This window comes from Mytilus trossulus, chromosome 6, assembly GCF_036588685.1.
Source record: "Mytilus trossulus isolate FHL-02 chromosome 6, PNRI_Mtr1.1.1.hap1, whole genome shotgun sequence".
In the NCBI taxonomy this organism is placed as follows: domain Eukaryota; kingdom Metazoa; phylum Mollusca; class Bivalvia; order Mytilida; family Mytilidae; genus Mytilus; species Mytilus trossulus.
In genome coordinates, this window is record NC_086378.1 from 6,147,891 (window position 1) to 6,173,692 (window position 25,802).

Consider the following 25,802-nt stretch of genomic DNA (forward strand, 5'->3'; position numbering starts at 1 on the left):
AAGTTTGATGCGACTGTCATACACGTGAGAGGTTTCACTAGCTTTAAATAGTTATCAAAAGTACCAGGATTATAATTTTATACGCCAGACGCGCGTTTCGTCTACATAAGACTCATCAGTGACGCTCAGATCAAAATAGTTAAAAAGCCAAATAAATACAAAGTTGAAGAGCATTGAGGATCCAAAATTCCAAAAGGTTGTGCCAAATACGGCTAAGGTAATCTACTCCTGGGGTAAGAAAATCCTTAGTTTTTCGAAAAATTCAAAGTTTTGTAAACAGAAAATTTATAAAAATGACCATATATATGATATTCATGTCAACACAGAAGTGCTGACTACTGGGCTGATGATACCCTCGGGGACGAAACGTCCACCAGCAGTGACATCGACCCAGTGGTGTAAATAGTTATCAAAAGTACGAGGATTATAATATTATACGCCAGACGCGCGTTTCGTCTACATAAGACTCATCAGTGACGCTCAGATCAAAATAGTTAAAAAGCCAAATAAATACAAAGTTGAAGAGCATTGAGGATCCAAAATTCCAAAAGGTTGTGCCAAATACGGCTAAGGTAATCTACTCCTGGGGTGAGAAAATCCTTAGTTTTTCGAAAAATTCAAAGTTTTGTAAACAGAAAATTTATAAAAATGACCATATATATGATATTCATGTCAACACAGAAGTGCTGACTACTGGGCTGGTGATACCCTCGGGGACGAAACGTCCACCAGCTGTGGCATCGACCCAGTGGTGTAAATAGTTATCAAAAGTACCAGGATTATAATTTTATACGCCAGACGCGCGTTTCGTCTACATAAGACTCATCAGTGACGCTCAGATCAAAATAGTTAAAACAAGGTTTAATCCACATTTTCGACATAAGCAGTTTGTTCCAAGTCAGGAATATGACAGTTGTTATCAGTTCGTTTGATGTGTTTGTGCTCTTGATTTTACCATTTGATTAGGGACTTTTCGTTTTCGTAGTGATTTTTCCTCCGAGTTCAGTGTGCTTTTTTTCCACTTTTCACATATAAACCAAAAGAGAAGCCACTAAGATGAAATTACAAGAAATCAAAGAAAACAGTGCATCAGCATGTCCGAAGACACAAAGACGAATAAACAATCTATTATATACAAAGACAAAACCCTTGTAACAACGCTTTGAGTGATCGTAGAATACCTGTTGCAAGGTTAAATTTCTGTCTATTTCAAATATGCCCTCATTTTACCGTGGCAGTCCAAATTGTCTTCATCCCGCACTGACTCTATTACAGGACCTACCTATTGATTTATTGTTAAATTATTCTCGTCCTGATCATGAAATATGAAATATAATGTAGCATATTAATTGTTAGTCGTTATGGTTTTCGATAACGACACAAATATTGAGACTCAATTTCTCGAGAGTAGAACTCGCGTTTACCTTTGTTATAGCTTGTTAATTTGATATGCATTACTCCTTCCAATTGACATATTAAAATATATAAATAAAAACAACAGCAGTATATAAAATAAATTCATCAAAGATACCAGGATTAAATTTTGTATTTACGTATACCGGTGTTCAAAAGTCATACATCGATTGAGAAAAACATAACAGGGTCACAAAACAAAATCGTAGAAGACACATAAACCATAATAGGAAAACAAAGGAACAAAATGAACGCCGAAGTGCAACAAAATCAAACGCCATTACACATAGAAGCATATAACATTTGTAAAATGCTACTGTTATCCTACCAACGCGCAGCTGTCCAATTAGCTCGTACTGTGTACTTTGTCTATGTTCTATTGTGTGTTTTTTTGTTAAACACTTATTTTTTTTTAAGTGATTGTCCTTATATGACAATATTGTCTTAGCCGTATTTGGCCGTATTTGGCACAACTTTTTGGAATTTTGTATCATCGATGCTCTTCAATTTTGTACTTGTTAGGCTTTATTAATATTTCGATGTGAACATCACTGATGAGTCTTATGTAGACGAAACGCCCGTCTGGCGTACTGAATTATAATCCTGGTACTTTTAATTAACTATATTGTCTGTTATACCCCTATTTTTTACATTTTTACCTATTATTTATGTTTGTTTTGTTCACGCATCGTTGTCAATATAGTCATGCGACTTTCATACAAGTGAGAGGTTTAGTTGGCTATAAAACTAGGTTTAAGCCATCATTTTCTACGTACGCTATTGCTGTACCAAGTCAGGAATATGACAGTTGTTTTCCATTTGTTTAATGTGTTCGAAGTTTTGATTTGATTTTGCCATTTTAATAAGGACTTTCCGTTTGCAATTTCCTTGGAATTCGATATTTTTGTAATTTTACTTTTTGATACGTTATTGGTTTACTCCTGTAAAGGAAATTTCGTTATTTGCGGACATATTTTAAAAGTTTCGTGCACCGTGAATGTAGATACCATTTTCTGTGTCAGTCTTACTGCAAGATATGACGGTGTATAAATACTAGAGATAATTAGCAATGGTACAGATTCAAATAAATTAGACTCTAGTTCAAACGGAAGTTGTCTCTTTTTCTAATTTTTTTTTTATCTAAAGAATCCCAAACTGTTGTAATTTACTCATATAATATTTTAATAAATTATCTTCTTAATATTTTTTCCAGCTTGAAAGTAAATTGAAGAAAGTTGAAGATGAACTGCATTCATATAAAAGCAATGGAGTAGATGGCTAAGTGTCAAATGTGTAGCTAAATGAACCGAACCAATTCAGGAATTATTTTATATCAAGGAAAAGACAATCATTATTGTGTTTATCTATTCTTGTCATTAAGGCATGCCGAGTGATATAAGAGAGTTTAAATTTTATTGATCGAATATCTCATTGTATCATCATTTCACAGAGTTTATGAAAAAACCTTTTGTTAATTATAGAAAAAATAAATCATGAAATATTTGTCTTACCTTTTGAAAATAAAAATCTTAAGACTTCAGTAAACTAAGATTTATGATACGAGACACCCTGTAAGAGATTTAAGGGCCGATGCCGGGAAGATATTAGTTACAGGCATCGTATTAGTATAACCTGATACTTCGTTTGATGCCAAATTAGTGAACAACCTGCAACAAATTGCAACACAAAGGTTTTCTCTGAAAAAAAAGTCTGTTACTATCCACGAACAGCGTACTAAAGTTACGTTATATGAATTGCTTCACCTTATTTGCAGAATTTTTTGTTGAAATTATACAAACCCTGTTCACTTTCAAGATTCTATTTCTTGCATTGCAGTGCTAGTGTAAAACATACAATTGGTATACCTACTTAATTGACTTAATATTAGCCCAACAATGTTAGATCTGTAAAAAGTGCTGGCGCATTTGATTTGTTCTTCTCTGTCTGGATTAAGCACATGCTATTGAGATATCGTGGCACCAAATCGCCTTGCACTATGCCCGACGCGTTAGACGACGAGATTACATAGGCTCGATTATATATATATATCCAAATCTCCTTGGTTATAAGCTTCTTTCTGTATACAGCTACTTTACGTATTGGTTCGGATAGAAAAGCTCAATTGCAAGATAAACAAAAGACTTTTCATTTGTTTAACTGTTATACTGTGTTTCAAGACAGGGTCGTAAATAGGGTTTTGGTAAACATCCAAAGCAGGCATTGAAGGGGTGTTTTTTAAGGTCACATTTGATCTTCTTAGGAGATAGTTGTATTGTATTTTAAGCTCATACGACATCAATTGGTGATTTGATGGTCTACATAAGACTCATGAGTGACGCTCATATCAAAATATTTATAAACCCAAACAAGTACAAAGTTAAAGAGCATTAAGGATCCAAAATTCCAAAACGTAGTGCCAAATACGGCTGAGGTAATCTGTGCCTTGGATAAGAAAATCCTTAGTTTCTCGAAAAATGCAAAGTTTTGTAAACAGGAAATTTATAAAAATGAACACATTATAGATATTCATGTCAACACTTAAATGTTAACTACTGGGCTGGTGATACCCTCAGGGACGAAACGTCCACCAGCCGTGGCATCGACCCAGTGGTGTAAATAGTTATCAAAGGTATCAGGATTATAATTTAGTACACCAGACTAAATTAAACGTGTATTTGCGACCATCAAATCACCATCAATTGATGCCATCGGAGCTTAAAATACAACATTGGCATCTTAATTCTAATGAAACTCACAGAAAACAAAGTTAAAACGTGTATGAATCTGATGTACAGTAGTTGTCGTGTGTTGATGTAATTTATACGTGTTTCTCGTGTCTCGTTTTTTTATTAATAGTTTATTTCAAACCAAAAGCAATACAGCTTATAGGTATATCATAAATATGTACATAAATATCATAACAGAACATTTTAAATACAATCGGAGGCAAGACTACATAGTATAATTCGTTCAGAAGAATGTCATGAAAATTTTATATCTGTGGCGTATTTCAGATATTTTCCTAAATTTGATAACTCTGATACATTCTTTGTTGACAATAATTGAACTAATTTAAAAACAGATGCATTTGTATAATAATACCTTTTTATATACATTTTTCTAATAATGTCATATTTTGGACATTTTAAAATAAAATGAAACTCATCCTCGATGTCACCCTGGTTACATAAGATACATAATCTTTCATTTCTTGCTTTTTTAATGAATCTACCATATTCAATATTTAATTTGTGTGAACACATTCTATACTTAGTTAAAAATCTAATACATTGTGGACTTAAATTTTTTGTCAAGTAAAACTGCAATTGAACATTATCCACAAGGTGTTTATAGATAGTACATTTTGATGATGAATCGAAAAACATATTTCTTTCTTGAATAAAATGGTCAATAAGTCTTTGTTTGAATAAAATAATGAATGCTTCTTCGCATACAACATTCTATATCTTTATATAGACTATACCGTAGGGTTTTCCGTTTGAATGGTTTTACACTTGTAATTTTGAGGCCCTTTATAGCTTGTTTTTCAGTGTGAGCCAAGGCTCCGTTTTGAAGGCCGTACCTTGACCTATAATGATTTACTTTTATAAATTGTTATTTGAATGAAGAGTTGTGTCACTGGCATTTATACCACATCTTTCTATACCTATATAAAATCTGTCATAAGATCATAACGTCTATGCTTGCGCGTACGTTCCATAGCATCTATTGTCAATTAATGCCATGGACGTTAGTGAGTTATCCAATCAAAATGAACGTTACCAACGTTGTTGCATTATAATTGGTTTAAACATGCGTTTGAAGGAACTCCATCTCATATGAAATGAGAAAAGGTCGGCTAAGAGAGGTGCACAGTTGGTTCCCATACGAATGCTCAATTTTCCTAATTATATCCCGAAACAATGTGTAGTATGCGCACCATTTAAGGAAGAAAAGCATTATGGATTTTTCTGTTAGACAGGTTTCCAATTTGTTCTTGTTGTAGAGAATCAAAAAGGGGCAAACATTGAACTTTTTGATAAATTTTATTTAAGATAATGTGCAGATGCGTGGGCAATTTCCCGCTTATTGTATTGTACAGACTTCTTTTAAATGTAGGTGTTTATTACAGACAATGCAAGTTCTCATATATATTGATCATTGAAAATTCAATGAGGCCACGAAGGACTTATTGTTGATCAAGATCTTATTCTATATATGAAGGCAAGTTGGATTATGCAAGTTTTCGTGTATTGTTTATTTGTTGATCCTAGTAATAAGGACACACTATTATTGTTTGAAGCTTTAACAGCACGTGTTCGGTTTTTTTATTTAAATATACAATAGCTTTTAACTGATGTGAGTAATTGGAACACCAAGAAAGTAGTATACATTAAAATAAAACTTTCATTATTGAAGGCCGTACGGTGACCTATAAATGTTAATGTCTGTGTCATTTTGGTCTCTTGTGGACCGTTGTCTTATTGGCAATCATACCACACCTTCTTTTGTTATAATTAGTACATAATAGATGATTTTAGCTTCCCATTTATGTTAAACCCAAGGATTCCAAATGTTGAAGTTGAAATCATCACTTCGTGTTCCTTATGTCGTATCTATTTTCCCGTTCCCTTTTCACGAATGTGCATGGCATACCGAATAAGACGATTTATCGTCTTTATAATAACATGAGCAACGCGACGGTTCCCACATGTAGAGCAGGATCTGCATACCCTTTCGGAGCACCTGAGATTAGTTTTGTGTGGGGTATGAATTGCGGTTGTACCCTTATTTGTGAAATTTATACCTTTTATGTCTGTTTGTTTTCTTCACACATCCGTGTCAATGAAATAAAGTTTGATGCGACTGTCATACACGTGAGAGGTTTCACTAGCTTTAAATAGTTACCAGGATTATAATTTTATACGCCAGACGCGCGTTTCGTCTACATAAGACTCATCAGTGACGCTCAGATCAAAATAGTTAAAAAGCCAAATAAATACAAAGTTGAAGAGCATTGAGGATCCAAAATTCCACAAGGTTGTGCCAAATACGGCTAAGGTAATCTACTCCTGGGGTAAGAAAATCCTTAGTCTTTCGAAAAATTCAAAGTTTTGTAAACAGAAAATTTATAAAAATGACCATATATATGATATTCATGTCAACACAGAAGTGCTGACTACTGGGCTGATGATACCCTCGGGGACGAAACGTCCACCAGCAGTGACATCGACCCAGTGGTGTAAATAGTTATCAAAAGTACCAGGATTATAATATTATACGCCAGACGCGCGTTTCGTCTACATAAGACTCATCAGTGACGCTCAGATCAAAATAGTTAAAAAGCCAAATAAATACAAAGTTGAAGAGCATTGAGGATCCAAAATTCCAAAAGGTTGTGCCAAATACGGCTAAGGTAATCTACTCCTGGGGTGAGAAAATCCTTAGTTTTTCGAAAAATTCAAAGTTTTGTAAACAGAAAATTTATAAAAATGACCATATGGGCATCGACCCAGTGGTGTAAATAGTTATCAAAAGTACCAGGATTATAATTTTATACGCCAGACGCGCGTTTCGTCTACATAAGACTCATCAGTGACGCTCAGATCAAAATAGTTAAAACAAGGTTTAATCCACATTTTCGACATAAGCAGTTTGTTCCAAGTCAGGAATATGACAGTTGTTATCAGTTCGTTTGATGTGTTTGTGCTCTTGATTTTACCATTTGATTAGGGACTTTTCGTTTTCGTAGTGATTTTTCCTCCGAGTTCAGTGTGCTTTTTTTCCACTTTTCACATATAAACCAAAAGAGAAGCCACTAAGATGAAATTACAAGAAATCAAAGAAAACAGTGCATCAGCATGTCCGAAGACACAAAGACGAATAAACAATCTATTATATACAAAGACAAAACCCTTGTAACAACGCTTTGAGTGATCGTAGAATACCTGTTGCAAGGTTAAATTTCTGTCTATTTCAAATATGCCCTCATTTTACCGTGGCAGTCCAAATTGTCTTCATCCCGCACTGACTCTATTACAGGACCTACCTATTGATTTATTGTTAAATTATTCTCGTCCTGATCATGAAATATGAAATATTTATTTGCCACTAGACGTTAAGCAACCAATAATATGATCGAATATAAATCTATATATCTTCACAGTTCAACTGCAGAGGGCGACCATAAAGCTTATTCTAATTTCAATAAAAACAATTAAAAAAATATACGAAAAGAAAAAAGTCCTCATAAAAGTTAAGCGAGATTACTTCGTACTTAGTGTATACTGAGTAACAATTTGAGCAATATCTATTCTACATTGTATATCTAAAAACAACTTTACCTTTAAAAATGAAAATAAATCATACGGTGCATTCCGTACTCGTCAAACGCATTCATCGCAAATTCTTTTCAGACCCTTTTAAAATTTGAAATTTAAATATATATTGCTCTCTTCTTTTACTCAAATTGAATGTGTTGTCTGCAGTCATTTCTCATATTATGTGGAATCCATCTAGTTACCCTTCAACGGAAAAGCTGAAGTAACTGTTGAGCAGAATTTATTTTTTCATAATAAATAATACAATTTACATGTCAAATATATAATACATCATATAATCTGATTAATACCAGCGCATTCGTTATTTTGATATTTTTGCTCTTAATGTACAGATATAATTTTGAAAAATCATAATCTATATGAAATTAAATCGGTTCATTAAAGCAAACGAAAAAGCAACGAAAACTATATATTTTGTCTATATGCTCTTTTTTTCTCAGTGCACATTTACTTCCAAGCAACTACAGTCATTCAACTTTTCAATTCTTGGCCCCTAATCAGTAAATAAAATCAAAATCAAATATTGTCTATCACAGAAGACTGTTTTCATTTGATTGTTTATGATTCTGGCTCCTTCATTGATTCTGTTTTTTGCACGCCTTCAGTCGTTGTGGCGGATGCGGCTTGCTCAGAACCAGATGCATTTACGGCTTCTGGTTTATCTTGTGGTTCAGTATCTGGTGCACTTTCCGATGCAGCTGCGTCTGGTGATGGTTCATTTGGTTTTTCGGTGTTTTGTGCTTGCGTTTCCTCTGGAGAGGGTTCTGCTGATGGAGCAGTTTGTTCGTTTGTGGGTGCATCATTTTGTTCAGTTTCTGGTGTGGATGGTTTCTCTGTATCTGGTGCACTATCTGCCGGTTCTGCTTCTTTCGTAGGTGCAGGTTCAGTTTCTGTTGCTGATGGTTTATCTGTATCTGGGGCGCTATCTGCCGGTTCTGCTTCTTTCGTAGGTTCAGGTTCAGTTTCTGTTGTGGATGGTTTCTCTGTATCTGGGGCACTATCTGCCGGTTCTGATTCTTTCGGAGGTTCAGATATAGTATCTGTCTGAACATTTTCTTTTGATGCAGGTTCTGCCTGAGTAATTTGTTCGGTTTGTCCTGAAGATTCGGAATCTGCATTTGCTGTTTGTCCTGATTCAGTTCCGGCTATAGTAGTCTGTTGTGATTCAGTTTCGGCTACAGTAGTTTGTTCTGATTCAGTTTCGGCTACAGTAGTTTGTCCTGATTTAGTTCCGGCTACAGTAGTCTGTTGTGATTCAGCTTCTTTTAATTCAGTTTGCTCAGGGCTAGTGTATAAATTATCATTTTGTTCTGATTCAGGCTCAGCTGAAGCAGTTTGTTCTGGTATACTGACAGCTGGAGCGGAATCGGTTTCTTTTATCTCTTCTGTTTTTTGTTCGGCAGCAACTAGTTCAGGATTTGTTTCTACCTCAGTCGTTGATACAGTGTCTGCTGTAGTAGCCTGTTCTGGTTCAGGTTCGTTCGAACTTTCTTCTTTCGTTTCTGTGACAGTCTGGTCAGCCTCTGGCTGTTCTTGTTTCGATTCAACTTGTTCAGACTCTGGTTGTGTTTCTTGTTCGGATTGTGTTCCTGGTTCTACGGTCGTAATCTGCGGTTCAGAAGGTTGTGTTTCCGACACGGCGGATGCTGCTGTTGTTTCAGATTCTTCTGAAACAGCTGTAGGCGGTTGCTCTTCTGGTGTTTCAGATTTTTGTGTTTGTTCAATTTTTTCAACTTGTTCTGTGCTTTGTTCAGCTGATCCATTGTCCTGTTCGGTTGTTGTATTCTCTGATTGAGCTGTTTCTGTTTCTGTCTGACCACTTTGTTCCGCTTCTGTGATCGACTCTTCAGTTTTTTCAACAGCTGCCGCACTTTCTGTTATGTTCTCTGATACCTGTTTATCAGATTGTTCCGCTTCAATCGCTCCAGATGGTGCCGATTCAGCTTCTACTGATTTGTCAACGACAGGTTGTTCTGGTTCAGATGCAGCTGTTGGACTCTGAACGATTGGTTCATCTTGGGCAGCATCTTTTGATTCTGAAGTCTCATTTTCAGTCAGCGGCTGGTCAGATTTTGTTTCATCAGTTGTTGTTTCCTGAGGCTGTTCAGTGACAGTTTCTGTTTTATCAGACTCTGGTTCAGTTGATGTGATTTCTTGAGTTGCTCCTACCACCTCTTGCTCAACTCCTGTCGTTGTTTCTTCTGTTTTAGGTAGTTCCGATGGTGGTTGATCAGCCTGTGGTTCAGCGGATGTCGTTTCTTCCGGTTGTTCTGTGATTGGTGTTGCGTGTTCTTCAGCAGTTTCAGGTTCTGCTTTCTTACCTTCTGAAGACTCTAATGTCTTTTGTTCATCTTCTTTTGTCTCAGGGTTCTGTTCGGGCTCTGTTTGTGCGAGTTGAACTGATTCTGGTTCTGCTGGTTTATCAGTCTGTTCAGCTGTAGCAGCCTCTACAGTATCTTGCGGTATTTGTTCTGAAGATGGTTCGGTAGTTCCAGATTCTGCTTGAGGAGCTTCTACAACAGTATCCACTGCTTCTTGTTTTACTTCTTGTACAGCTTCTTCTTTTGTATCATCTTCTTTCTCGTGAGATTCGTCTGCAGACATTTCTATTGTAGGCACTTCCTCTGGTGTGCTTTTCACCGTCGTCTGTTCTGTAGACTCTGCTGCTACTTCGGGGGCGCTTGATGGTATCTCCATTGGAGTGTCTGGCCGTTGGGCTGCGTCTAATGACTTTGAAACGGCTTCGGTTACAGCTGCAGGTGTATCGCGTCCTGAATCACCTTCCAATGTTGGAATGACAGTTGGTGTGTTCAATACTTCTACGTCCGCCATGTCTGTCTTTTGAATGGCGTCTGCCGATTTTCCACCTTCTGTTTCTACTAGCTCTTTTTCGGCGACTGGAATGCTTGGCTCACTTTGGTGTTTTTGATCCACTGGAAGTTGTTCTGTGAATTCTTTGGTTTCAGAGGCAGTGGCAACAGCTTGTTCTGTGGATTCTTTGGTTTCAGCTGCGTTTGCGGCAGTTTGTTCTTCCTGTTCCTGGGCTGCTTTCTTGGCACCTGAAAATAAAAATATAAAAAAAAATAAACACTCAACTAATGTATTATTCTTTCAACACTCTTAAATGCTGTATCGTGTGTCTAGTTATGACATATATACTAGTAATAAATGTGTTACTGTAACACCTTCTGTTTAAAACTTCAGTTTCCTGCTATTTTCCACCAAAACAAAATAAGTTTCAAAAACAGAAGTCTGATAAAACAAATTTGAAAATAAGCCGAACAATAAGTCACAATTATATCTGTACTAATTTATGTTTTTCTTTGTCTAATATATTCTCCTATTTATTTGTATTGTAGTCCTGTAATATTATGTTGTCATCTCAATGTTATATTTAACTTTGCCATTAAAGTGCGAGGTTTGACATGCCACAAAACCAGGTTCAACCCACCACTTTTATTCCCCTTTAAAAGTGTCCTGTACCAAGTCAGGAAGATGGCCATTGTTATATTATTGTTCGTTATGTGTGTGTTGCATTTTAACGTTGAGTCGTTTGTGTTTTCTCTTATTTTTGAGATATTGAGATAAGACGTGGCACGGTACTTGTCTATCCCAAATTCATGTATTTGGTTTTCATGTTATATTTGTTATTCTCGTGGTGTTTTGTCTGATGCTTGGTACGTTTCTGTGTGTGTTACGTTTCGGTGTTATGTCGTTGTTCTCCTCTTATATTAAATGCGTTTCCCTCGGTTTTAGTTTGTTACCCCGATTTTGTTTTTTGTCCATGAATTTATGAGTTTTGAACAGCGGTATACTACTGTTGCCTTTATTTATGCTTCGTTCACACGGACATTTAATTCGAATTGAATTCGAATCGAATGCGAATCGAATTCGCTTATCGCGTTCACACACTCTTCTTTTTTGATTCGAATTGATTCGAATTAACTAATTCGAATTAGTTAATTCGCATTAGAAATACGCTTTTGTTAATACGAATCAAAAGTTAACGTCGTTTTGACAGTAAAGCGAATTGATGCGCATTGTAATTTCGAACAAGAATTGACGTTAAGACATAAAACGTTTCGAATTCGAATTAATCTAATTCGAATTAGTTAATGCGAATCAAATTCGAATTACGTGTGAACTCAGCATATGACAGACTAACTATTTTAACCCACGAGTTGAGACTGTATTTGTTTGACATGGTTAGATCGAGTGAAGATTTTCCGGGTTCAATTTTTTTTTAATTATGATTTTGGAATTTGATTGTGCTAAGGTGTTCATCTTATAACATTATGTCTGAAATAACAATGTCCCATATCAATCAATTCAAAATTTCACAAAACTGTGAGCATAAATGATCATCAAGGTATCTTTGATAGTGGGTATATGAAGACGGGCATACTGTTTCATGTTAAGGACAATTTTTATCCTCTAGCATATTGTGTAAGATCTGGCTTTTTTTTATCATAGGAAGCAAGTTGATAATTTATAGCTTAAAGAGGTCCGAAGATAGCTTGTTGATAATGTATAGCTAAAGAGGTCTGAAGATAGCTTGTAGACGACAGCATTTGTACTAAGATGTGTTAATTCTCACAAATTATATGATGAATTGAGAAAAAAGAAACAAAATTCGAAAATTAATGTCACAAAGAAATACAATTTTGGAGACAGAAAAGACGGCCTGTGTAAGTGGCTTGGTTTTGTTACAAAAAAGATAAACAGAAAACGAGACTAATAAGATTATGAGCCACAGAAACAAGGTAGCCTGGAAATCCATGAGGTAACAATATTACCCAACAGAAAATGTCTTTGTTATTAACTAATTGATAAAGTGACTATCATCATAAAATATTTGAATAACTGGTTGATAAAGAAACATAAAACAGTTACTGTCACTTTTTTGGTGGATAAGGTTAACTTCGTTATTTCGAATAGTCTATTAACTTTACTGATTAAAAGTTATTTTGGTACCACACTTTTATATTCTTAAAAATTATCTGTAAAATTGTAAACTGTAATTCCTCAAATCCGTGTAAAGTATAAGTGGTAGACTTAAAGCCGTTTGTTTATCAAGAAAAACGTATTAAAATCTTGTTACAGTTTTTTTTAAAATAAAATTTTTATTCTCTGTTGCATACTTTTTTTTAAAGAGATCAGAATAATACACGTATAATTGTCACATACCATTGTTTTTCAGCGTGTTTTATACATATTCTAAGCGTGATACATTCCCTCAATGATATATTACTTTTCAACAACAGTTTTGAACACAGGATTACTCATTCTCGGTAGAAATTATCAAGATAAATGCATTGTCTTTGTGTAGATATATAAGGATTTTAAGTAATGGTTATCCAGGTTAAATTAAAGAGAAATCCTATCTAAATGATTGTTCCAATGAGAAACCAGTTATAATAGCATGCGTGAATAGGACGTCTCAAATTAATATATAAAAAAAAGATATGCGGTATGATTGTCAATGAGACCAAATGACACAGAAACTTAAACAACAGGTCACCGCAAACGACCTTCAACAATGAGCAAAGCTCATACCTCATAGTCAGCTATAAAAGGCCCCGAATGAAAAAATAACTATTTGTAAATCTTTATGAAGAATATTGTCTACAGGGAGAAGGAAGGTACCATTGAAACACTTGAAGGGTTAGATTTAAAAAAGGAGATCTTATTTTCTTCAGTCTTCCTAATAATAGCACTTTCATTATTATTCTAATCTAGATGAAGCGAAAACTCTCAAGCTCAAAAACTAGGTCAAAAGCATGTCTCCATTACGAATTCAAAACAAGGTCAATTTGACTTTATGAAACAAAGTCATGTAATTCGACTTTATTGTCTGCGTTCAAGGCATTAATCCTTCATGTTACAGGTTTAATATCTTTATTTATGTATTGGTGTGAACTTCAGATGTGTTAGTCTCGTAATTAAATTATTTTGTTTTATTTGATGTTTATAACAGGTTTTTAGGTTCGATGTTTAACTTTTGTCATTACAAGGGGTTAAGGTAAACATCATATGGTAAATCAATCAATTCTTATTACATAAGATACAAGTTTATTGCAGGTTTATAAAACTTTTCTTATGTGAAGGCAATAAATTAACTGTCTAAATATCGTATTTTTAGATACAGAGATATTTTGACGCATACACACTATTAAAGAAACGTACATTATAATCAGTAGATCATCTACAGATGAATCATATCAAGGTGCAAAAACATTAGTAATTTTCTGCTACATATGTTCTCTTATCATTGTAGCATTTTGTTTCAATGATGTTATTGTGTGTTAGAGGATACAGACACAATCCAGCAACGTATTATATTGTTCCACCGATCGAAGGTTTTGAAAAATATGTATGAACTATTGAAAATTTAGTAATTAATCACCGGAGAAAAACTTATGCCAAAAAATAATAATAACAACAACAACAACAACAACAACAAAACACTTAAAGATACCAGGTTTATAATTTTGTATACTAGACGCACTTTTCGCTTACAAAAAAACCCTCATCAGGTACGATAGAGTAAAGAAGTTAACCGGCTTTATAAAGTAAGGAGTTGAAGAGCACCGAAGTCAACAATTTCCAATTGTTCACCAAAAACGGCTTGTGTCTACATAATCAAAATAAATCGGCCCTCTCATCTTTTTTTTGTGTGTGACATGAAAAAACTGCTTGTCGCCGTTTGATGTTATCCTTGATGTTGTTAGTTTGCAACACATGACAAAAAAAATCCAAAAAACAAAAACCATTGAGGACATCTCAAACAAACTTGTCAACAATGTTACGTAACAGTCAATTCTTCAATAAAAGGTACAAAAGTACAAGACAATAACTGGTCGACTAACACAGTGTGTGATAGCACGTAAAAACTTGGCAACCAAACATGTCAGTCACTTCTATACCCAGACAGTACTTTCAATGAACAGACGGATTTATTCATTAACCAGCAAATATTGCGTAACACAAATAAATCAATACAAACCATTAATCTTTCCTACCCTGATTTTAGGTGCATATTAGATCATTATAAACTTTATACAAAATCGTTAACTGTTCCAGTTTTACTCAAGGTCTTAAGAAGAAAGTAGTTCATCATTGTAAACTTTTTGTTTTTGTCATTGACTAATTATAATATGATCATTGTTACAATCAAAAACGACCATGGAACATATTCACCCCCAGTGGCTGATCCAGAAATTTACATAAGTGGGGGCCCACTGACTGACCTAAGAGGGGGCCCGCTCCAGTCACACTTCAATGATTCCCTATATAAGCAACCACATTTTTTCCCAAAAAGGGTGGCCCCCCCACCCCTAAATCCGGCTCTGACCCCCTTTCCCTCATAATAAAAATTAAAACCCCACATACATATATAATAAGGAAACTAAGAAAAGTATCACCTTCTCAGTCCTATAGAAATGCATGTGCTTTGTATGTCTTTTTTCATGGGAGAGGGAATGATTTGATAGATTACTTTCTTGGTGAAATTCAGCGCGCATATTGTTTTTCTTCGATAAAGAATTGAGCGCATTTAATCACTATGGTGTATTTCCGTTTGTTTTCAAGTACCGAGTATACCATGTAGATATTTCAGAGATACTATCTTCTTATTTATCATTCTATTATATAGACTGCAAAATATTAAAACGTCATAGATAAGAAATCTTATAAGATATGCATCCTAGAACCGTCTTTGTGTATTAGTTAAAAAAAATCATGCAAATGAAAATTATACATATAGAAATAGGGAAGGTTGAGTCTATAATTAGCCTAAATGTCGGTTAGAACATGAAAAGAACTTTCCTTATGTCCTTGTTTTGTAAACGATGCCCACTCTTAAGCCGACTCTTAATAAAAGATTCGTTTTTACTATAATCAAGCTGTCTGTATTAAACAATTGCTTATGGTATTTGTTCAGGAAGTTTTATACGTGCATTTATTAAAAAAAGATAGATATTGAAGAAGAAAAAAACAAGGAAAGAAATGTATACCTCTTGAATTCACTCTTAACAATAGAAGTCTCCTATGCTCTTTATTTCCGTCTCTATTTGGTATATGATTTTAAAATAAGTTAATTCACAGAAAAAGAATTTGTGATAAAAAGTTTTATTTTATTGCACTAGTTATACTTTTGTTTTGCTGTTAATTTTAACAAAACTTAATGTCTTTCTCCATCGGACAAGCACTAAAATTGTCTAAATAAGGTTTGGAAACGTTTAAATATTCTGACAGGAATGCTATGAAGTTTGGTTCAATTCAAACATACATATGACTGTATGGGATCATCAGAGCTGGAAAACTTCCACGCCTGCAGACATGGTAGATATGATTGTAAAACAATAGTTTGCTATATGAAACTAAACTGAAGCACACAAGTAAACACACTGGAATTGTTCGCCTACTCTCCCTATTATGATTGTATTGTAAAGATTTTACTACAATTATCACATAAATCTAACATTATCAATGATCCATGTAAATGAGGTCATATTCAGATAAACCCATGTATTTACACCCAATTCAATTAAATACACCAAACAAAGTTAACATATTGCTTTTATGATCGGAGACACTGTCATAACCAAGTAAACATTACTTTGAACAATCAACAAAGAAAATGAGGTCAACGTCAGATAAACCCTGACAGACTGACATGTATCATGGTACCTTTGATAACTATATACACCGTATAATCATTAAGGGGGAGGGGCTGACATTTACACCCCACAATCATACAGTTTGCATGTTGATTGTGATATCTGAGAAACAGTCTTACCTAGGAAAAATTGACAATGATAATGAAACAAAGAAAAATTAATCCAAGGTCTGATGAACTCTGTCAAAGAGATACTTAACAATCGTCCCATAATTTTCCACCAACCTTTGTTGCCCTATAGCTTATAGAAGATCAGAAACCTTATATTAACCAATGAAGTACGAAGATTAAACAAGTTCAGATGACAATCGTTACATACACCAAATAAAGTTGACCTCTTGCTTATTTCTGACTTGACTACGAAACTTAAACCTTGACCCTTGAACCAAAAATGACAATTGACAAAATAATTGCAGGAAACTTTATACCATAAAGCAAATACACAATTCATGAAGCATGTAGGTCTTTTACCTAATGAAATATGAAGCTTTTTATAAATGGTTAATATAAAAAAGGAAGATGTGGTATGATTGCCAATGAGACAACTATCCACAAAAGACCAAAATGACACAGACATTAACGACAATAGGTCACCGTACGGCTTTCAACAATGAGCAAAGCCCATACCGCATAGTCAGCTATAAAAGCTACAAACGAGAAAACTAACAGCCTTATTTATATAAAAAAAAAAAGGACAAACAAATATGTAACACATAAACAAACGACAACCACTGAACTACAGGCTCCTGGTTTGGGACAGGCACATACATAAATAATGTGGTGGGGGGGGGGGGGGGGTAAGGGGAAACATGTAAGCGGGATTCCCCCTAACCTGGAACAGTGGTATTTATAACAGTACAACAAAAGAACGAACTATAAAAATCAGTTAAAAAGGGCTTTATTCATCATATGTACAAAAATACAAGTGGACGTGGGCGGGTACTTGTACATCCCGACAACGAGCAGACACTAGGAACAGATCTGAGAGTACTCGCAGTTATCTGACAGCTAAAATTCAAAGCTAACACTGCCGTCGGATTAGAATTCATTTATTATTTCTGCGACTGTAACTTGCAAAATGGGTTACTATTTTTCCACATTTCATGAGGCAATTCTTATGAAAGTCGCTCTATCTTTACGAAAATGTTATGATATTTTCTATCAGATGAGATACACAAAATCTCCTATATAGGATAGAGATTTACACATCCATAAAATAGTAATGAACCGTTGATGTTATTGAAACAAACGGGAAGTCAGTGTCCGATGGATGCATCTCAAGGTATAACATGCTCATGCACACGAAGGTTGTTCCAAAATTTCAGAAACCCTTGATTTGTAGATCCTGAGAATGCGGTGAAAATGTCATATACGACCAACATGTGAGACATTAGTTAAAAAGGAAGTTGCATCGCATCACACATGTTCAAAACGTAGCATGTTCCCAGGAAGCATGATACCGGCTGATTTTAGAAAGCTCTTATTTGTTATTCCTGCGAAAAACACAGAAGCACTATTGTAATTGGAAAAATGTTTCATTCTAACTATCATCGTATGCCATTCCCTCTTTTGAAACCATTTATATACAAATAATGAAAATTATTGTAAAAAAAATATTTCTGTATGTAACCCTTCTATCCCTTACCGCTACCCCCAAACAATGAAGGAGAAAAAACAACGCTAGGGATCAAATAGAAATAACCAGTTAAATGTTAAACATAGATAATATATTAATGCCATTTCATTTTTGTAATAACCGGAGATAATTTTGTAACGTTACAAAACGGAAATGCATGTAAAAGTAGAATATCATATTACTGATGAAATCAATTCTATCAGAAGGAACAAATCGACTCAGGTTTTAGATGTAAAAATTGCACAACCAATTGAAGAAAAATATAATATATATACTTATAGATATATTATACTTATAAAAAATATCTCAGAGTTTGTGCCAATTTTATCAAGCGTTAAAAAGGCCTATTTATTTACCTGTTATTTGACGAAAGTGGACAACATCCAAGATCCAACCAAACACCAAACGAAACTGTGAAACAATGAATGTAAATATCACTTGGACAACCATTACATACAAACATGTATAGATACAGGTATCTACTGAGGTAACACTCCGATACAAGTATTTTTGCAGGACTCAAGGTCAACAGAGAAGTCTGGATAAGCAAATTACGTCAATCTCGTATATATGCCAAGAATATAAACCGATATTATTGATGAACATATTATTTTCACTAAAATCAAATTGTCGACCAACTCAATCCAAAATTTCTTTGGCCAAAAAAATAACTGAATATTGTCCACTGACAAAGTTGCATAAATGTGTACTACCTGACTATTGCAGATCTGTATACAAAAACTACGCTTACGTAAGAAACTGGTCAGTTTAAACATTAATTTAATTTAAACAAAACTATTAAAAGAATATAAACACGTAAATGGCGATAAACTATTATTTAAAAAGAAAGGAAAAAGACAAAGTTTTTAAAATTTTCATATATCTTACCTCAGATAAAATTTTGAGAATCTACTGAAAAATCGACTTTCTTTGTTGGCTATAAGTCTAATAACACTCCCAGTTTCAAACTCTTCCGCTTATTTATATGCATGTGAATTCAGACTACTGAGTCGATTACCCCTGACCCAGCTAGTCTCGTGTAGAGTACTACAGCTTTTTTTGTACAGTACTTAGCTTAATAAAAAATAATACTTTGTTATCAGTATCTTTGAAAAAATCTCGAGGTTTTATCTTTTTGAAGAGCATAAGATCTTAGATAAATGTAACTGACGAAGCTGGATAATACTGAAAACCCCGGGAAAAATTATCTCCCTTTGACAATCTGACCGACTTATTTTATGAATGGAAATGAACGACAGTGACGTCACATTACCTTTATCTTACCTGTCCTTGAAAAATATATATTTTATTAGTGAACAGAAACATACATATCAATATCGGTGACCAGGACATATGTATGTTACTATTGAACTTTTATGATTTATTATATGTGTACACATAAATCGTTGGTGCAAAAATATACCAACAGTTGACGAAGTTCATGATGGGGTCCTTCAGTTCTATTTATTTGTCTTTTTATTAAATAAGGAGCCAATATTCCCTATTCTTTTTTCACTTTGTCCATTATTTTATATTCTTTTGTTTGTCTATTTTTCTCTAACCCCCTTTTAATCTGCACTTTATCCCCATTATATTCTCTATTCTCTAAACCTTTTAAACTAATTAGGCTTGGAAAACTTTCATGAAACCCTTTTACAATTTTCATCAAACTGATTTTTTTGAGTCGAAATAGATACAAATGAAATATTATTTCAAAGCGACATAATTGCTTTTCGTTATACTTTATAGGCAAATCCGCTGAGAAAAAAATAAGAATGGAAATGGGGAATGTGTAAAAAAAAACAGTCTGGGTTCGGAATTCTCCACATTTTTCTAACTGACGATAGTTAACTCTATGTGGGGTTTAATGTGTTTTCTCATGAGGCCTGGCCAGATATGTATTGTATTCCTTTTTTGTGGATAGAATTCCAAAAAGAGAACATTAAATCATTAAAGTTCTACAGTTTGAAAATAACATGTACAAATTAAAGTATACCGAAATATATTTTCTGGATGAAAACAATTAAAATACAAAACAAAGGTATTGTCTATTGTTCTTTGTACCTTATCATTGAAGTTCAAAATTGAAATATTCAACTAAAATCGACTTTTCAATTGGTTAACCAAACTCACAGTTCTAGTATATAGAATTTGACTTTTGTTAAATACATTCATTGTATTAAGCAAGAGTTAGCAATAGTTAGTAACCGAAATACTTTGAAAAGTACAACATAAATAAGTGGAAGAACGACCCTCAAAAACTATATACTGTATTACTAATCGGAATTCGCATACTTCGTTCAAGTATATCATCATTACACGTGTTTTTCTAACAACATTAGTGTATGATGACTAAGTTCTAATGTGTTGAAGAAATTACAGACAGATAACAGACACAGAAAGAAAGAATTTCAAGAATTCAAAATGAGGCAACACGTGAAAGTGTAAGGATGAGATCAAGGATGGTACTAAATTCAATGACAAAAAAAACCTAAACAAGCAGAAACATAAAAACACTCCGATTTTGTTTTGAGGCTGTCTGTATTGTCTACATAATACATTGTATATGAATCCCATTAAATGATCTTATAGCATATAGACATAACACAATGGAGAACAGATGTTAACGATGATTGTCTATCTCAGGCATTAGTCATACAAACGTGCACTTAACAAAAACGGTCCCTAAAAACTTTGTGCACAAATTATATGGCACGTTAACCTGTGATCAATCGTAAGTCAATACGTACACATGTTAAGATAACATTTTAATCAAGTCAGTAAATAAAAAAGTGATCAAATAAACCTAATCCCCGTCTGACATGTAAGAAAACCAAGCCGGGCTAATTTCATTCATAAAAAATACTAATATCTTATAGATCGACATGTAAAGATCCTTTTGGAAAAGTATATGTCAACAGTATGATGAACGACCATGAGTACCCGATGATGAGGGTCTCGAGTGGTCGCTCCTTGATGTAAATCTTATGGTCATTGAAAGTACTGCATAATTTATTTAATATGATATTGACGTAAAATGAGACGTAAAATGGGTACAGTCTAGGTTATTGTTTTGATCCCTATATATGTGTGTCAATTAATTCAGTACACTCACCTCCTGAACGAAACTTTGAAAATATTCCTCCCATATTTAGTTAATGTATCCTCTTTTAATATGAAGTTAGTTACGATATCATACACTGTATCTAATATAAACTTCTTAGACAATATCTAAACAATCAATCAGTAAAACTTTCCCCTTCGCACGTTCATCGAGTGACTTGCTATGGTATCTGGCACACGTGTAACAAATTTATCCCACATGCATGAAATGACAGACACTCCAATAATAAGAGTCAAAGTATGATGAACCAAAGGGAAAACAAAAAGCTGGAAGATACGTTAATCAGACTGTGTGTGTATATACATGTGCAGATTTTTATATGTATCAAGTGCATCCGCATTTATCGATGTAATCGGAAAAGGAACTTTATTTCTACTTAATTCAATGATAATTACTTACTGTATCTAACTTGAACATCTTAGGTAAACTAGTAAGTAAAGTAAATAGCCTATATGTAAGTTAAAGTATTGGAATAAAATAAAAATTGAACACAAAAAAATACTTATCCAATAATGCCATTTATTTTTCTGCATTTTGATATTTCTCTCATATATCGGAACGGCTAAATAAAACAAAAGATATAAAATGCCATCATTGTAATGACGTGAATTTTTAGTATATACATACTATTTTAAGTGTATAGTTAATGAGTATGTACTTCCTTTATACTGTGGCTAAAAGAGAACACTTAAGTATACAGGTCAATTACTACTTGAAGGAAAAATTAAGGAAGGTAAACCTATATTCATTAACGGTCTCAGAAACCAGAGAATAAAACAGAAAAATTGGGGTTAAAAAATCAGAAACTATGAATAATTAACAGAACATACAAGTGAAATAGGGACAAGGTAGATAGACAGGGTACGCATCTGGTACCGGTTTACAGGGATCAACTGACAGTCAGTGACAAAGCCAGAAACCAGACAAAAACGGTAACAATATTGGAGAGGTTGACATTGTTGATGTGCGAGTTTGATGGTAGATTTTAGTGGGTTATGACACTGGTGCAATATTACGATCAACAGGGGCGGACCAGCAATTTTTAAAAGGGGTTCCAACATTATATTCCCATTCATAAGCACTGATCGTTGAAAAAAGTGGCGTTTCCAACACCCTCCCCCCCCCCCCCCCCCCTGGATCAACCAATGATCAACCAATTCATGATGACGAGCAAGGAACTTGTCCTACTTTTAAAGGCATAAATCGTCTACAGAGTACAAACATTGAAGCTGTGATAAATTCCAAAAAGGCAATATATAGCCTCATCTCATTAGTGCATGTTCTGGGTGTATATCTATTCATACTTGCTGTGGATAAAAATAGACAACTCAGATAGTCCTACTATAAAGTTTTGTCTTTAAATTCTTTTTATATGATAAAGAAAACTGGTTACAATATAGTTTTGAGGGGGGGGGGGGGGGGTTAAATTGGATATGTAAATCACCACCGTTTTCCACCGAAAACGTAAGTGTTAATGTCGTTCAAAAGAAAGTATACTTCATTAGACAACTAAACTGCTGTTTTGCAGAAAATTCCGTAGGTTAAAGTGGATCTCGTCTTTTTTTTTTAATTCAAACATTGCGTAAAATAACTCATATTAAACAAAAAAGCACCAATAATGTTTCCAAAATATGCTGCTTATTCATGCTCATAACTATGGATGCATGGACAAATCTGAAAATTACAAAATACAAATGAATACCAATTTTATGAAACAAACGTAAAGATCCGATACAGCTTAAGAGCTATATATCTATATCAGTATCTATATATGTAGATGTATTTGGAAGATTGGACCAAAAGGAAGGTATTCAATAATACGTTTGTCGTCGACACGTCTATTTAAAAAAAATCCGAAAGGCATGAATCTAGAGACATAAGTATTATTATATATCTCTGATGAAACCATCACCTCGTCAATGAATACACAGCCCCCCCCCCCCCCCCCTATTTCTGGGGAAATTTTGGTTGATTGAACATGAAATTACTGAAGCATGACCGGAGCTGGTCCCCTCTTAGGCAATGGGACCTACTTGTGCAAATTCAAAATCTGCCACTGATACAGCTTTACTCTTGATTTGACAAAGGTGTCAATCAATGTAGACGTTGGGGTATAGCTGCACAAGAACAACCTTTGAAACGGGTCATTTTTTAGAGTTAAAAAAACCCAGCTAATATAAAATGCATTTTGTTCTCATGTTAGTGCCGTTTTGACCTGATTTGATAAGACACAAATTATCTTGCTTACTATCTTACATAGTGTGACGTTTACTTTGTTAGATTTACAAACCTGCTTCTGTCCGTTTCTTCTGTATTCTTTGTAGGTATGATACATCTGGCAAAACTTTCAGTTCAGCTAAAATAGTAATTATCCTGGTTAGTTTACATGAAAAACTATGAAAATGAATAATGTTTCTAGAAAATCAAATAAATAAACATAGCATTAGAATGTAATCCTTCCTTTGATGTGTAACGACATGTGTTTGTACCTTAATACCTTAACAATTATATTAAAGTAAATCATTTCAAAATTGTAGATTCTTGTGTTAGGGTATTCCCTGAAGAGAGAACCTTATACCCGCGTTTGCGTAATGTGATTGTCTTTTAAAATTATAGTTAAAATAAAAATAAGATGTCGCTCTTAGTCTTATATGGTTCTGTTGCAGATTTAAAGTGGATCGGTATTAAATTGGAAAAATAACAAAAATCATTTATGTTTTCTTGGTAAACATAGTCAACCGTTGATCAAAGTAGCAATATTAACTTCTCTTAGTAAGTACATCATGATAAATGTATTGATTGGTTGGTTGTTGGAGTTTATCGCCACTTCCCTGAGCACTATAGCTATAACATGACGGTCAATTTCTGTTGTTTGGCGATGTCGGAGTACCCTTAGATAAACACTGGCATTCGGCAGGATTTATTTTACATATCTCACTCATTTTTCTATATTTCTTTGTTTTAATCAAAATACTAACAAAATGCATGGCCGCTCGTTTCATTTAATTGTTTAGCCGTGAAAACAAAAAGTTTTGGAAACTTCTGTGTATTTCTAAATGCAAACCAAATTATTCTGTGACTATATTGACATTGATAATTTGAAGTCTCTAAATGCAAACCAAATTATTCTGTGACTATATTGACATTGATAATTTGAAGTCTTACCATTCCTGGCTACCAGCTTTCCTTCCAAATAAGCAGCAATAAATTCGTAGACATTATCAGGCTGTCCTCTAATGATTGCACGGCCTATACTTTCCAGCTGAGTTTGGAAACCTTTTGGAAGCTTCCTCTTCCAGTAAAACTGTTCTGCTGAAGACATTCTGGTTCGACAAGCGGCGATACGCTTGGGAACAACCTTTGAAATTCAAAATACCACAAACAGTCAAATATGTTGTATCACAAAACATGAACACGTAATAAATATTTGTACAACAAACGACAAACGACAAAAGGTGTATCATCACGTAAAGCATAAAGTATAAACAGTTATAACCTGACAATAGATTGTATAACTTTGAGACTTAAATGGACCTATATGTAGGATAAAGCAAACAACGTAATTTTCATAATCATTAATACCGGATCTGTCTGTCTGTCTGTTCTCGTCTTGTATCGTGCTTAGACTTTGGTGATTTTTTATGACTAGATTTAAATATAGTGTCAGTGCTGTAGTTAAGTCAACACTAGGGACCATCCTGGTATTAATGATTCTTTTATTGTTGAAGACCCCTCCACCAACTTTGACCATTGATCATTAGTATTTTTCTATGCATTGACTTTGTATGTGATTACAGTAGGTTTAATAGTGCACATGTACTTCATTTCTTTTTATCGGCGGGCATGCAACATTGCAAAACCACACGTTTACAAATAAAAATCAACACACAGACTATAGTTATATAGCAGGACAATAATAAATGAACAAAAGACAAACCCGGAACACATTGAGAAGTACAAACTCATTTGCCTCAATGTAGTTACGACCCTGTGCCTTCATCTTATTTTAATTTTGGTGATTTTTTTTATATTTTAAACCTGACTGCACGATCTATAAACTTGCTTAGTGGTGGTCAATACCTTATGATTTATAACTGCCGAAATCATACCAGCTACTAGTCCAAATAGTTATGCAGTTTTAGAATGGCTTTTTTATACATTTTTAAACAGAAAAATCAAAAATAGCATTTCTAGACGGCATTATTATTTGGACTAACCAGCTGCGAGCTCATGTAATCCAAGATTCTGTAAACTTCAACCAAACCCTAGTGCAAAAGGGGCAGTTTGATTTTTCTTTAGTATTATAACACCCATTATCAGTTATCCACTCGCTTTCTGACATATCAATCAATGTCCAACTGTCACGGTCCACTCACGTGTTAGAAGACCAACAACTCATTAATTAAATTAATCGTGCTGTAGGTTCGCCTCTATCGGACACAAGTCAATGTTAAGTCTTGTCCCGACCATGTGAAACAACTTACTGTGTTTATTTTGTATTTTCGCGGTCATGTACTTACGTTTCGATCAGCTGATTTTTCTCAGGTAACTAGTGTAAACATTGTTACGTCACAATATTAACTGCATCTGAAATGAAGAAAAAAATAT

General features: G+C 34.2%; 1 protein-coding gene across 6 annotated transcripts; it reads right to left on the reverse strand.

The window, feature by feature from the left end:
- Positions 1 to 7,957: 7,957 nt before the first annotated feature.
- Positions 7,958 to 25,793, reverse strand: LOC134720663 (cell surface glycoprotein 1-like). 6 transcript variants are annotated; one of them, XM_063583055.1, is made up of 4 exons: positions 25,715 to 25,793; positions 24,360 to 24,552; positions 23,485 to 23,550; positions 7,958 to 10,813 (listed from the first exon to the last, which is right to left on the reverse strand). In XM_063583055.1, the coding sequence occupies exons 2-4, from the start codon at positions 24,514 to 24,516 to the stop codon at positions 8,313 to 8,315; spliced, it is 2,724 nt and encodes a 907-aa protein (XP_063439125.1). In that variant the 5' UTR covers positions 24,517 to 24,552; positions 25,715 to 25,793; the 3' UTR covers positions 7,958 to 8,312. The 6 variants fall into 6 exon arrangements, with proteins under 6 accessions (XP_063439125.1, XP_063439126.1, XP_063439127.1 ...); XM_063583056.1 differs by lacking the exon at positions 25,715 to 25,793 and adding an exon at positions 25,679 to 25,698; XM_063583057.1 differs by lacking the exon at positions 25,715 to 25,793 and adding an exon at positions 25,571 to 25,590.
- Between the last annotated feature and the right edge of the window lie 9 nt (positions 25,794 to 25,802).

What these genes read in the sequence shown, in the direction of transcription:
- LOC134720663 (XM_063583055.1), bottom strand. Translation starts at nt 24,516, where the DNA reads ATGTCTTCAGCAGAACAGTTTTACTGGAAGAGGAAGCTTCCAAAAGGT. An exon ending in AAAGCTGGTAGCCAGGAATG is followed by an intron (nt 23,551 to 24,359) that starts GTAAGACTTCAA and finishes TTACTATTTTAG; the next exon opens with CTGAACTGAAAGTTTTGCCA. An exon ending in GAAGAAACGGACAGAAGCAG is followed by an intron (nt 10,814 to 23,484) that starts GTTTGTAAATCT and finishes TTTTATTTTCAG; the next exon opens with GTGCCAAGAAAGCAGCCCAG.